We start from the raw sequence: 14,868 nt of genomic DNA, 5'->3' as shown, positions 1-14,868 counted from the left end.
TCCAACTCCATAGCAAAAAAAAAAAAATCCAGTCAAAAAAATGGGCCGAAGATCTGAATAGACATTTTTCCTAAGAATACATACAGATGGCCAACAGGTACATGAAACGATGCTCAACATCACTCATCATCAGGGAAATGCAAATCAAAACCACAATGAGATATCACCTCACAGCCATCAGAATGGCTATTTATCAATAAGATAACAAACAACAAGTGCTGGTGAGGATATGGAAAAAAGGGAACCCTTGCATACTGTTGGTGGGAATGTAAATTGGTGCAGCCAACTATGGAAAACAATATGGAAGTTCCTCAAAAAATTAAAAATAGAACTACGATATGATCTAGCAATTCCACTTCTGGGTATGTATCTGAAGAAAATGGAAACACTAATTCAAAAAGATAATCTGCACTCCTGTGTTCGCTGCAGCATTATTTATAACAGCCAAAATACAGAAACAACCAAAGTGTCCATTGTTGGATGAATGGATAAAGAAATTGTATATGTATATATACATATATATATGCAATGGAATATTATTCAGCAATAAAAAAGAATGAAATCTTGCCATTTGTGACTACATGGATGGAATTTGAGGGTGTTATGCTCAGTGAAATAAGTGAGAGAAAAATAAATACTGTGTAATTTCAGTTATATGTGCAACATAAAGAAAGATAAAGGAAAAAAAACAAGCTCACAGAGAAAATAGATTAGTGGTTGCCAGAGGTGGGGTTGGGAGAAATGGGTGAAGGGGGTGAAAAGGTACAAACTTCCAGTTATAAAATAAGTCATGGAGATTTAATGGACAGCATGGTGACTATAGTTAATAATAATGTATCTTATATTTGAAAGTTACTAAGAGAGTAAATCTTAATAGTCCTCATCACAAGAAAAAAAAACTTTTTTGTAGTTACATAAGGTGACGAACGTTAACTAGACTTACTGTGGTGATCACTTGGCAATATATACAAATATCAAATCATTATGTTGTACACCTGAAACTTACCTAATGTTATATGTCAATTATACCTAAATAAAAAAATTTAAAAAGCCAGATCATATTGCTATGTTTCAGTCTGCAGTGGTATGGAAATAATTTTTCCCTTCCTGATTGTAAGGATTACTTTATGAGTTGAATATATATTCCTTCCACTTCCACTTTTTCCAGTAACTCCAAAAAGAAATGTAGCTATAATATTAATACCAGCTACCCAGAATTTTTCATTTTTTAAATAATTTATTTCAAAACTTTTTTTCCTCATCTGGTAGATCAGGTTAAAAACAAGCTTGTAAATTTTTTTTATTGAGGTAACATTGGTTTATAATATTATATAAATTTCAGGTGTACATCATATTTCGAATTCTGTGTAGACTACAGCATGTTCACCACCCAAAGATTAATTACTATTCATCACTGTACACATGTGCCCTATCACCTCTCTCGTCCTCCTCCCCACCCCCGACCCGTGGTAACCACCAATCTAATGTCTGTGTCTATGTATTCATTTGTTGTTGTTGTTGTTGTTATCTTCTATTTATGAGTGAAATCAAACAGTATTTGACTTTGATTTATTTCACTTAGCATAATACCCTCAAGGTCCATCCATATTGTCACAAATGGTAAGATTCCATCCTCTTTTATAGCTGAGTAGTATTCCATTGTGTATATATACCACATCTTCTTTAATCATCCATCCACTGATCGCACTTAGGTTGTTTCCAAGTCTTGGCTATTGTGAGTAATGCTGCAATGAACATAGGGGTGCAAATATCTTTATGCATTTGTGTTTTCATGATCTTTGGATGAATACCCAGAAGTAGAATAGCTGGATTGTATGGTAGTTCTATTCTTAATTTTTTGAGGAATCTCCATACTGTTTTCCATAGTCACTGCACCAGTACATTCCCACCAGCAGTGTATGAGGGTTTCCTTTTCTCCACATCCTCTCCAATACTTGTTATTTCTTGTCATGTTAATTATAGCCATTCTGACGCATGTGAGGTGATATCTCATTGTAGTTTTGATTTGCATTTCCCTAATAATTATTGCTGTTGAACATCTTTTCATGTGCCTTTGTAAATTTTTTAAAACTTGAGTGAGGTTAAAAATTTTCAGTATATGTACTGCATCAATGCCATTTTTTTTTTTTTTTTGGTGAGGAAGATCAGCCCTGAGCTAACATCCGTGCTAATCCTCCTCTTTTTTTTCTTTTTTTGCTGAGGAAGACCGGCTCGGAGCTAACATCTATTGCCAATCTTCCTCCCTTCTTCCCCCCAAAGCCCCAGTAGATAGTTGTATGTCATAGCTGCACATCCTTCTAGCTGCTGTATGTGGGACGCGGCCCCAGCATGGCTGGAGAGGCGGTGCATCGGTGCACGCCCGGGATCCGAACCCAGGCCGCCAGTAGCGGAGCGCGCGCACTTAACCACTAAGCCATCGGGCCGGCCCTCAATGCCATTTTTAAGTTATTTCATGAACTTCAAGGAAGGATAGTAGATTACCAGATTTATAGTGAAATAAAATTTTTCTACCACTTACAATTGATAAATATTGGATTAAAAAATTAGAGTAACCCAATGTGTACGTATACATGTATTATTAGGTATATATATTATGTATGTATTATAAAATCATAAATAATGTTGTGATTAGTAATGAATGAATCAGTAAAAATTGTACATATTTTTAAATATTTTTACTGTGGAATATATTTAAAACATCTTAAAATTCAGAAGTGTAAATGTTTACCACAGAATAAAAAGCATGATTGACATTAATTTCTGCAAACTTAATTGAGTTATGGGTAATACATTGAAACTGTCACAAGAAAGGCAAATATCTTTCATTGAGCATATTTTACACATTCTAATACTTTTGTCATTTTTTCTCTAAGGAAATTTCCGTAAACTTAATTGCTCTGTGCAGCAGGCAAAATGATGGTCTCCAAAAGATGTCCATTTCCTAATACCCAGAACCTATGAATATGACAGGTTACATGGTAAAGAAAAATTAAGGTAGCAGATAGAATTCAGGTTGCTAATCAGCTGACCTTATGATAAGGAAATTTTCCTGGATTATCCAAGTAGGCCCAATGATGTAATTAAAAGGGTCCTTAAAAGTGGAAGAGAGAGGCATGACATAAAGTTAGAGTGACGCCATGTGAAGAGGACTCACTCTGACCTGCTGTTGCTGGTTTTGCAGATGGAGGAATGAGGGAGGCCTCTAGAAGATAGAAAACAGCAAGTAAATGGATTCTCCCCTAGAGCCTCCAGAAAAGAATGTGGCCCTGCTGATAACTTGATTTTAGCCCAGTGAGACCTATGTCAGACTTCTAACTTACAGAACTATAAGATAATAAAATCGTGTTGTTTTAGGCCATTAAGTTTGTTGCAATTTGTTACAAGAGCAATAGAAAACTAACATACTTGGTAATGTGTGTAGAGTATTAAAGAAAGCTTACTTTTCTTCCAAACATCAAATGAAATAAGGTATGCAAAAGTCTTTAAAGGCATTTGATTATAAAAATATAAAAACATTTGCATTATTGTAACTCATCACTGAATAATTACTATGTACTGAGAGAAAAGTTGAGAGAAAAAAGAGGACTATAAATAGTCTAAATGTAGACTGTAGTCTACAGTCTGCTATAGTTCTTGATACTTCTTGACAATTCAGAAATGCTCGTCGTGAAGGGTGACAGATTATCATGATATACTTGAAACCTTGAGAATCAGTCCAGGGTTTGGATTGTTATGGGGCTAGAATAGTTTTTTGGGTCTGCCATTCATGAAATGGTATTCGAATTGGTTAAACATTGTCCATTGTGTGATCATCTCTTTTAGCTAACTGCCTGCTTCTTATCTGAGAGAATTATGGGAAGGATTTATCCTCAGAATAATAGCCAATATTTATTGAGCATTTACTAAATGTCAACCTATACTGAGTGGCTTCCACCCAGCACTGGATTCTCACAACAATCCTTTGAGGACAGTATTATTACTACTCCCATTTCAGTGATGAAGAAATAGGCACAGGGAGGTTAAATAACCAGTGTGACGTCACAAGGTAAATGTGATAGCATTTCTGACAGTCTGATTCCACAACCCACTTAGTCACTACTCCAGGCAGAACCTAAATTATTTCAGTTCTTTCACACATATGGGACAAGTTTAGAGAAATTACAAAATTTGCCAAAGGCCACAGAGTTATTAGATGCCGGGTCAATGATTCAAACAAGGTTTGTTTGAGTCCTATATCAATAACTTTTTACTATAGTCTCCCTTTACAATTCTCCAGAAGAGGGCAAGTAATATCTGTGACCTGTATCTCTCATATCTCAACTTGTATACAGGTCAGAATATCAACGCTTATAAACAGTTTAGCACATATACCTGTTTTAATAAAAAGATTTATTTGAGGCCATATTAAGATTTAAAAGCCAAGAGCAAAAATTCTTAATGATCTTTGGGAAATCTAAATGATTAGCATTATAAATTTCTCTTTGATCATTAATATTGACTTATATAGAATTCCATATTGTCTCATACAATGGATTTACATCTTGAAGAAGCTCTAGTGTTTGACTGTTGGATCTAATTCCTAAAAACAGTGTTTAATAAAATATGTCCTCTTCTGGAAGGCAGAATTCCACACACTTATTGAGAAGAGATGTAGACTGATCTCTTGAGCTACTTATGAGATGAAGTAGGAAGTCAACTGAAAAACTTTCCCTCTAGATCAGAAATTAAGTGTGTCTTTGTTGGCAACCCATATATAACCATTTTACCTTTGTGGGATGGGCTTCATTATCCTTTCCATTTATGATATTTTGGAGATACAAGATTCTTTACTTACTTCTTTTTTAATATCTGAAGAGTATTATTGGGAACAACTGTCATTCTTGTTGAATCTCTAAAAAACGTCAACACAAAGCTAAATTTTTTTTCAATCTCCTCTCCCATTAACTATGTCCATAAAGCATACATGTTATCACTGTTTGTGGATGTCCAGGCAGTCAGACAACTAATGCACACAACTTTTAAGAAAGAACCTACTTTCTTCTAACTATATGGGTTAGCAACATGATATGATTCATGGGATACGTCTTAGCAAAAGCATATTGCCAGCTCCTTTCTTTGCTTAAAATTATACCATTACATAAGTATTGCAAATAAATTATACAGTCACATGCCACATAATGACATTTCAGTCAAGGACAGACCAAATATACAACGGTGGTCCCATAAGATTAGTACCTCATAGCCTAGAGATGTGTAGCAGGCTATACCATCTAAGTTTGTATAAGTACACTCTATGATGTTTGCACATTGAAATCACCCAATAACACGTTTCTCAGAATGTATCCCTGTCATTAAGTGATGCATGACTGTACATGTCTTTAGGAGCAACAAACGTGAATGCCAGGAGGAGACACAGAATGCTTAATAAAACGTAGTCTATCAAAAAGGAGTGAATAAAGAAAAAGCATATAAAATGTCATATATGTATACTCTTTAGCTCAACCTGCCTTATTTATGTTTTTTCTTCTAGGCATATCATCTTTGCTCCAAGTAGCCACAACAAATATGCTGGAGAATCATTTCCTGGGATATACGATGCTATGTTTGATATTGAAAATAAAGCAGACCCTCGTTCAGCCTGGAGAGAAGTAAAGAAACACATTTCTATTGCAGCCTTCACAATTCAAGCAGCAGCAGGAACTCTGAAAGAAGTGTTATAATAAGGTCTCAGCCAAGTGACTAGCCATTAAAAGTGTTACTGAAAGTCTGAGGATAAAATCCATCTTTCTTTCTGATAACTCTTGAAGCCAGAGTATTCTAAAATCTTGGTGTTCATGTCACGTTTTGATTTTAGACTTTCATCTTGTTCATCTGCAAGGAGTTTTTTGGCTCTTTAAACATTCATAACTTCATCACCAAAGTGTTAATCTAATAAAAGAAAACAAAAATCTCCAGTCATGTGGCAGAAAGAGATAAAGCAACTGAAAATTCCCTAAAGTAAAATATGGCAAGGAACTTGAATTCTCAGACATTTCTGGTAGGAACGTAAAATGGTACAACCCACTTTGGAAAACAGTTTGGTAGTTTCTTATAATGTTAAACATATATATTTACTTTATGACTCCAAAATTCCACTTGTAAGTATTTACTAAAGAGAAGCAAAAACATAATAAGCAGACGACTCTTCCATGCATGTTCATAGAAGCTTAAAATGAGAACAACTCAAATGTCCATCAATGGATGGATGGAAAAATTGTGGTATACCCACAATGGAATACTACTCAGCAATAAAAATGCAATAACTGCCAATACATGTAATATTATTGGCAGACATTGTTGAGGGAAAGAAGCCAGACACAAGAGAATACCTAGTATATGATTCTATTTATATGAAGAAAAGGCAAAACTAATCTATGGTGTTAGAAATTAGATCAGTGATTGCCTGAGGCAAGTAAGGAGCAGGGAGGAGACGGGCTGCAAAGAGGCAGAAGGATACTTTCTGGGATGACGCTGTATCTTGATCTGGGTGATGGTTATGCAGGCATATACATTTGTCAAACCTCATCAAACGTAAACTTAAAATGTATGAAAATTATACCTCAATAAATTTGATTACCAAAAAAAAAAGTCTGGCAAGGAAACCAGAATAACATTTTCTCTTGTGAAATCATGGTGGAATGCCAAATGGTAAGGAAAAAAGTGAATAATATCCATACTTTTGATAACTTCAACTCTACTATATAATATATATCTGATAGGTAAAGAAAATACTTGCCACCAATCTTCATACTCTGACTCCTAAAAAAAAAAGTATATCAGCATTGGCAAAGTTTTATGCAAAGCCTAATGACTCAGAATTATGCGTAAGCTATGATGAAACCTTCAAGAAGCTTGATTGTTCAGTTACTTTGCCTTTTAAAAAGAGTTGAGAATCAACAATTAAAAGACCCTTTATAGGTAGGCACACTAACTACAATAAGGAGTGATAGCTCAAAGTCTGACTGCAAGGAGAAACTACCCCTGCTACACTTGCTGGCTGACAAACAATACAATTTAATTTAATAAAACAGTGGAGTATTTAGTTTAGGGACAAAATTTTCCTATATATCTCAATATTACCAGAAGGTATCTCACTGATTCTCCACAATAAAATAAGCAGCATGCATAGAAATGCCCTAAGTCATTGTGATAAATTTTAAATAAGATCTATTCATTCTGGTTAAAGAGGCAATATGAGTATTCTGCTTAACAAGACAGTAAAGTTTGTTATTTATAATGTATAAATTTATAAAGCATATAAAATTGGACTTTTGTAAAAATAATTTGTTTTAGCAAATCTAGGGATTTAACTTCTCTACCATACTATATTACCTTAGTATGACAGTTTATTTTGGAGTATAAAGAGGAGTAACTGTATTTTAATTTTTACCTTAAAGCATTGTGTTGTAGACAGGATATTAGGTTAAGACTCATAAGTCACACTTTTCCACTATCCAACTGAGTAAATTATTACATATTTCTAGGCATCAGAAATTCCTCATTCTCCAACTCCATTATATCATTTCTAAAGGGGACAAAACACAAAAGTTTATAAATCTCTTTTGTGTTCTTCCTGCTGGTAGCTTTTCTGAAGAAAGACATGGGTTGCTAAAACAGCAAGTGTGGTTGGAAGTATGAGTTGGGAGGAAAACAGTAACCCTTGCAAATTATTGTTCCCTTTAATTGGTAAGTTATTTTGTTTTTGTCACCTTTAATCAATAGCTGATCATTAGAACAGAACAAGTGATTATATGTCATGCACTGTAATCAGTCTAGGACATTAGATATAGGATATCTGCTACCATATGTTCAACACACAGAACATGTGTTTGAACTGCTTTTTAAAAACTTTTTCCCCTAGGACTATTTTATCTATGAGATGTTTTATGTAAGCCACCTGGTAACCATAAAGCAAAAATCTAGAATCACAAAACAAAGAAAGGGAGAGACTGAGCAAATCACCATGGAAAAGCACCACTTTAAAAGGTAGACAGAAACAGAGGGAAAAAGAAACAAAGGAGATAGAAAACAATCAGAAGGCGAATGGTAAGATGGCAGTAGGAAGTCCTTACATATCAATAATCACTTTAAATATAAATGGATTAAATTCACCAATCAAAAGGCACAGAGTGGCTGAACAGATTTTAAAAAACAAGACTTAACTATATGCTGCCTATAGGAAAGTCATTTCAGCTCTAAAGAAACACATAAGCTCAAAGTGAAGGAAGAGGATATGATGATAAGAGACAAAGAAGGTCATTATATAGTAATAAAAGGGTCAATACATCAAGAAGATGTAACAATCATAAATATATACATACCTAACATTGGAGCACCAAAATATATTAAGCAAATACTAACAGAATCTAAGGCCGAAATAGACAATACAATAACAGTAGGAGACTTCAATATTCCACTATCAGCAATGGATAGATTATCCAAACAAAATCAATAGGAAATGTTGGAATTGAACCATACTCTAAACAAATGGACTTAACAGACATATATAGAACATTACATCCAACAAGAGCAGAATGCACATTCTTCTCAAGTGCACATGGAACATTTTCCAGGATAGATCATATGATATGGCACAAAACAAATCTCAGCAAATTTAAGAAGACTGAAATCATACCAACTATCTTTTCTGGTCACAGTGGTATGAAATTAGAAATCAACAAGAGGAAAGCGGAAAATCTACAAATATGTGGAAACTAAACCACACACTTCTGAACAATCAATGGGTCAAAGAAAAAATCAAAAGGAAATAAAAAATTATCTTCAAACAAATAAAAATGGAAATACAGTAGTCCCCCTCTCATCCTTGGTTTTACTGTCCACAGTTTCAGTTACCCACGGTCAACTGTGGTCTAAAAATATTAAATGGAAAATTCCAGAAATAATTTATACATTTTAAATTGCACACCATTCTGGGTAGCATGACGGAATCTTGTGCTGTCCCATTTCACCCCACCCAAGATGTGAATCATCCCTTTGTCCAGCATATCCAGCCTGTATACGCTACCTGCCTGTTAGTCATTTAACTGTTTGAATTATCAGATCAGCTGTTGTGGTATCACAGTGCTTGTGTTCAAGTAACTTATTTTACTTAATAATGGCCCCAAAGCACCATTAACCTCGTATTGTGCCTAATTTATAAATTAAACTGTATCACAGGTATGTATAGGAAAAAACAATATATAGGGTTTGGTACTATCCACAGTTTCAGCCATCCACTTGGGGTATTCAAATGTATTCCCCACAGATAAGGGGGGACTACTATACAACACCTCATATCTTGTGGGATGCAGCAAAAGCAGTTCTGAAAGTTTATAGTGATAAATGCATATATTAAGACATTAGAAAGATCTCAAACAACCTAACTTTACACCTCAAGGAATTAGAAAAAGAAGAACAGATTAAGGCAGAATTAGCAGAAAGAAGGAAATAATAAAGATCAGAGCAGAAATAAATGAAATAGAGACCAGAAAAAAAAAAAAGAACCAACAAAATTAAAAGTTGGTTCTTCAAGAAGATAAAATTGACAAACCTGTAGTCAGACTAAGAAAAAAAGAGAAGACTCAAATAAATAAAATGAAAAAGAGACATTATAACTGACAATACAGAAATACATATGACCATAAGAGACTATTAACAATTACATGCCAACAAATTAGATAACCTAGAAGAAATGGATAAATTTCTAGAAACACAACCTACCAAGGTTGAATCAGGAAGAAGAAATAGAAAATCTGAACACACCAATAAGAAACAAAGAGATTGAGTCAGTCATCAAAAACCTCCCAAAACAGAAAACCCCAGGACCAGACAACTTCACTGGTGAATTCTACCAAACATCCAAAGAAGAATTAACACCAATCCTTCTCAAACTCTTCCAAAACATTAAGGAGGAGGGAACACTTCCAAACTCATTCTACAAAGCCATTAACCTGACACCAAAGTCAGGTAAGGACACAAGAAAAGAAAACTAGAGACCAAAATCCCCCATGAATACAGATACAAAAATTCTCAACAAAATATTAACAAACCAAATTCAAGAACAAATAAAAAGGATTATACACCATGACCAAGTGGGATTTATCCCTGGGATGCAAGGATAGTTCAACATATGTAAATCAATAAATGTAATACATCACATTAATAAAATGAAAGATAAAAATCACATGATCATCTCAACAGCTGTAGAAAAAGGACGTAAAATACAGCATGCTTTCATGATAAAAACCCTCAGCAGACTGGGAATAGAAGGAACATATCTCAATATAATAAAGGCCATTTTGACATACTCACAGTGAACCATGACACTCAATGGAGAAAAACTGAAAGCTTTTCCTTTAAGATCAGGAACAAGACAAGGATTCTCACTCTCACCACTCTTATTCAATGTAGTACTGTAAGTACTAACTAGAGCAATTAGGCAAGAAAGAAAGAAAATATATCCAATTGCGAAGGAAGAAGTAAAACTGTCGTTATTTGCAGATAATATGATTTTGTATATAAAAAATCCCAAAGACTCAGTCAAAATCTGTTAGAACTAATGAATGATTTCAGTCAAGTTGCAGGACACAAAATCAACATACAGAAATCAGTTACATTTCTATACACTAAGGATGAAATATCTGAAAAAGAAATAAAGGGAACTATCTCATTCATGATAGCATGAAAAAATAAAATACTTAGAAATAAATTTAACCATGGAAGTGTAAGATCTGTACAACAAAAACTACAAGACTTTGCTGAAAGAAATCAAAGATGCAAACAAATAGAAAGATATCCCATGTTCATGGATCAGAAGAATTAATATTGTTAAAACATCCATACTACCCAAAGCCAGCTATGGATTCAAGACAATCTCCATCAAAATGCCAATGGCATTCTTCACATACATAGAAAAAAAAACCCTAAAATTTGCATGGAACCACAAAAGACACTGAGTAGCCAAAGCAATCCTGAGGAAAAAGAAGAAAGCTGGAGGTATCACACTTCCTGATTTCAAACTATACTACAAAGCTACAGTAATAAAAACAGTATGGTACTGGCACAAAAATAGACACAGAGAACAATGAAACAGAATATAGAACCCAGAATTAAACCCCTGCTTATATGGTCAGCTAATACTTGGCAAGAGAGCCAAGAGCACCCAATGGGGAAAGGACAGGCTTCAACAAATGGTGTTGGGAAAACTGGATAAATACACGCAGAGCAATGAAATTGGACCCCTATCTTACACCACTCACAAAAATTAACTTGAAATGGATCAAAGACTTAAACATAAGACCTGATACTGTAAAACCCCTAGAAGAAAACATAGGGATGAAGCTCCTTAACATTGGTCTCAGCAATCATTTTTTGGATATAACACCAAAGAACAAACAACAAAAGCAAAAATCTACAAATAGGACTGTATCAGGTGCCGGTGTGGTGGCGTAGTGGTTAAGTTCGCGCGTTCCACTTCAGCAGCCCAGGGTTCGCTGGTCGGATCCTGGGCACAGACCTACTCACCGCTCATCAAGCCATGCTGAGGCGGCGTCCCACATAGAAGAACTAGAAGGACCTACAACTAGGATATACGACTATGTACTGGGGCTTTGGGGAGAAAAAAAAACAAACAACAAATGGGACTATTATCAAACGTAAAAACTTTTCATAGCAAAAGAAACAACAACGAAAAGGCAAGCTACAGAATGAGAGAAAATTTTTGCAAACCATATATAGATAAAAAACTCATATGAAATATATAAAGAACTCATATAACTCAGTAACAAAAAAAGAAACAATTTGATTGAAAAATGGGACAGAAGAACTAAACAGACATTTTTCCAAAGACATCCAAATGGCCAACAGGTACATGAAAAGATGCTCAACATCACTAATCATCAGGGAGTGCAAATTAAAACCACAATGAGAGATCACCTCACACCTGTTAGAATGGCTATCATCAAAAAGACAAGAGATTTAACAAACACTGGTGAGGATATGCAGAAATGAGAACGCTTGTTCGTGGTAATGTAAATTGGTGCAGCCACTATAGAAAACAGTATAGAGGTTCCTCAAAAAATTAAAAATAGAACTACTGTATGATCCAGCAATTCCACTTCTGGGTATTTAATCTGAAGAAAATAAAAACAGTAACTCAAAAAGATATATGCACCCCTCACGTTCATTTCAGCATTATTTACAATAGCCAAAATATGGAAACAACCTAAGTGTCCATCAATAGAAAAATGGATAAAGCAATGTGGTACATATATACAAGGGAATATCATTCAGCCATGAGAAAGGAGGACATCCTGCCATTTATGACAACATGGGTGGACCTTGAGCACATTATGCTAAGTGAGATAAGTCAGATAGAGAAAGACAAGTACTGTATGATATCACTTATATGTGGAATTTAAAAAAGCCAAACTTGTGGATACGGAGAATAAAATGGTGGTTAACGGGATAGGGTGTGAGGGGGACAAGACATATGCTGTTTAAGGGTACAAATTTACAACAAGTAGTTAAGCCCTACAGATATAATGCACAGTACAGTGAATACAGAGAACAATATTCTATTATAATCATCAAACTTGCTAAGACACTAGAACTTAAGTACTCCTACTACCAAAAGAAAGGAAAATTATGTAAAATGATAGAGGTGCTAATTATCACTATAATAGCAATCATATTACAATATATAAATGTATCTAATTAACATGTTGTATACCTTAAATTTACACAATGTTATATGTCAAATATGTTTCAATAAAAAAGACACTCTAGAAGAGGGATGGTGCCTGCTTTATCTTAGAGTCCTTTACACCCAGCCCAGCACCTCCTTAAGTTTCAAACATACACAAATGCAGAGAGAACATACAATAAACTCCCATGTACCCATCACCCAGCTCCAAAAATCATCTCTCAAAACAAACAAAAAAAACCCAAACTTTTTTCCCCTATGCATTAGAGATCAGTTGTTAAACTGATAATCATTATTCCCCTTTCATCCCATTCCTTGGTCCACGACCTGAGTGAGATTATTTCTCATAAGGCTACTTGGGAAATAGCAAAGAAATATTTTGCTAGTCACAGTGTACTGTCTGTTTTATTACTGACTTTTAAAATCAAATTTAAATAAGCCATAAATTTCTATTATAATGCAATAATTTAGTCATTAAAAAAATCTAAACATGATGCTTAATATAACTTGTCTAATACAAAAGGAAACTAGTAAACGAAAAGCATGTGAAATGCAATATATCTTTAATTCAGAAATTCTAAAAATTTATTCTAGAGAAAATTGGAAAGAATGCCAATATATGTGACAAGGGTGTTTATTGCAGCATTTTTCACCATAGTTAAAAAAAGTAACAAACTAAATTTTCATCATTGGGGAACTGATTAACTTACAGTATAATATATAATCAAAAATCATAAAACTGATATAAATACTTTCCATTTTTATGGTAAGTTGCCTGTGAGTTATTGCTGAGTTGGGAAAAACTGGTAATAAAATTGAATGTACAATATTACACAAAATGTTAACAGTGCTTACACTGGGGTGGTGGACTTTTACTCTTTGTATTTTTCTGTATTGCTTGAACTTCTTACTTCAGAATATATTCCTTTTATAATAAAAACTATAATAAGGATGTTTTAATTTTGAACAGAAAAAAGTACACAAAGTTCTGGAATGCAATCAAGTTTACAAATAGATACCTCTTTTTGTATCTTTGTAATTTACTATTTTTCTATTCTGAGGATATAAATAACACTCATTTACATATGCATACATAGCTTATTTTAATATTTTTCATATTTAGCTCACAGTTTCATAAATAGTAATTGACCCTCAAACTTTCAAGTTTATACACAGAGATGAGAGACAAGAAAATAATCACTTCTCCTCCAACTTTGACTTTTTAAGTATAGAAATAATGAGTTTGGCGTAAAACAGTAACCTTAGAAATAATTACAATACTGTAATAGATTTTAGCCTTTGTCTTGTCATTGCTTTTTAACTTTAGTGAGTCAGTTGCTCTTTTTTCTCTCTATCTTTTTGACAACTCCTATATTCATCCATTTCTTCCAATCTCCAATGCGATTATTATAAATACAGGCCAACAATATCTTTCACTTAAACGATGCAAAAACTTCCTTTCAAATCACTCCACTTCCTCTCCTCTGTTATATCACAATTATACTAACTTCAACCAGAAAGATCTTCCTAAATGTGACCGTGCTACACTCTATTTAAAAACCCATCAATAGGGACTTCCACTCCCAGGAAGGATGTAGCAGGTACTGGCAGTCAATCATTACAGGTGCAACAACTAGAAAAAAAAAATGAATTAAATGCAAAATGTTTTTAGAGATATCAAAAATCTGTGGAAGCAATGAAGACTTGACATACTAAAAATCTCTAGATAGCTGAGAGCACCAACTGTTGACTTCCAGATGGCATTTGCCAATTCTAGGTGGGGGCTAAGGATCAGACTTGGCATGGACTAAGGCATTTACTTTACTGGGGAAAAATCAGCAGAGCTTCTGCTGACTGTATGAACTAACACTATTACTAGAATCTAGACAAGCCTAAAACCAAGGCTGAGACATTTGCTTAGGGGCTAGGGCAAGATGGAAAGCTTGGAGGCTGTGCAAACTAACAAGAGTTTTCCGAACAGGCCGTTGCAATCTCTCAACTCCAGGCATTTTCACATCCTAGTCCTTCTTCACGGAACCGGCCCCACCTGTTCCGTGCCCCGCCCCCAACCCCTCCACTCTCCTATCTGTCTTGTTAACTCCTAC

General features: G+C 34.5%; 1 protein-coding gene across 3 annotated transcripts in view; it reads left to right on the top strand.

Moving 5' to 3' along the window:
- The window catches only part of NAALAD2 (N-acetylated alpha-linked acidic dipeptidase 2), a 62,170-nt gene extending 55,647 nt beyond the window's left edge, over window positions 1-6,523 (top strand). For all 3 annotated transcript variants that reach the window (XM_058545423.1, XM_058545424.1, XM_058545422.1), the window contains one exon: window positions 5,552-6,523. In XM_058545423.1, coding sequence (XP_058401406.1) covers window positions 5,552-5,741 — 190 coding nt within the window. In that variant the 3' untranslated portion in view covers window positions 5,742-6,523. The remainder of the gene's footprint in view (window positions 1-5,551) is intronic.
- The last annotated feature ends 8,345 nt before the right edge of the window (window positions 6,524-14,868 follow it).

This window comes from Diceros bicornis, chromosome 7 (genome assembly GCF_020826845.1).
Source record: "Diceros bicornis minor isolate mBicDic1 chromosome 7, mDicBic1.mat.cur, whole genome shotgun sequence".
Taxonomy (NCBI): domain Eukaryota; kingdom Metazoa; phylum Chordata; class Mammalia; order Perissodactyla; family Rhinocerotidae; genus Diceros; species Diceros bicornis.
Note: the sequence above shows the minus strand (reverse complement) of the source record. Positions and strands in the feature narration are given on the sequence as shown.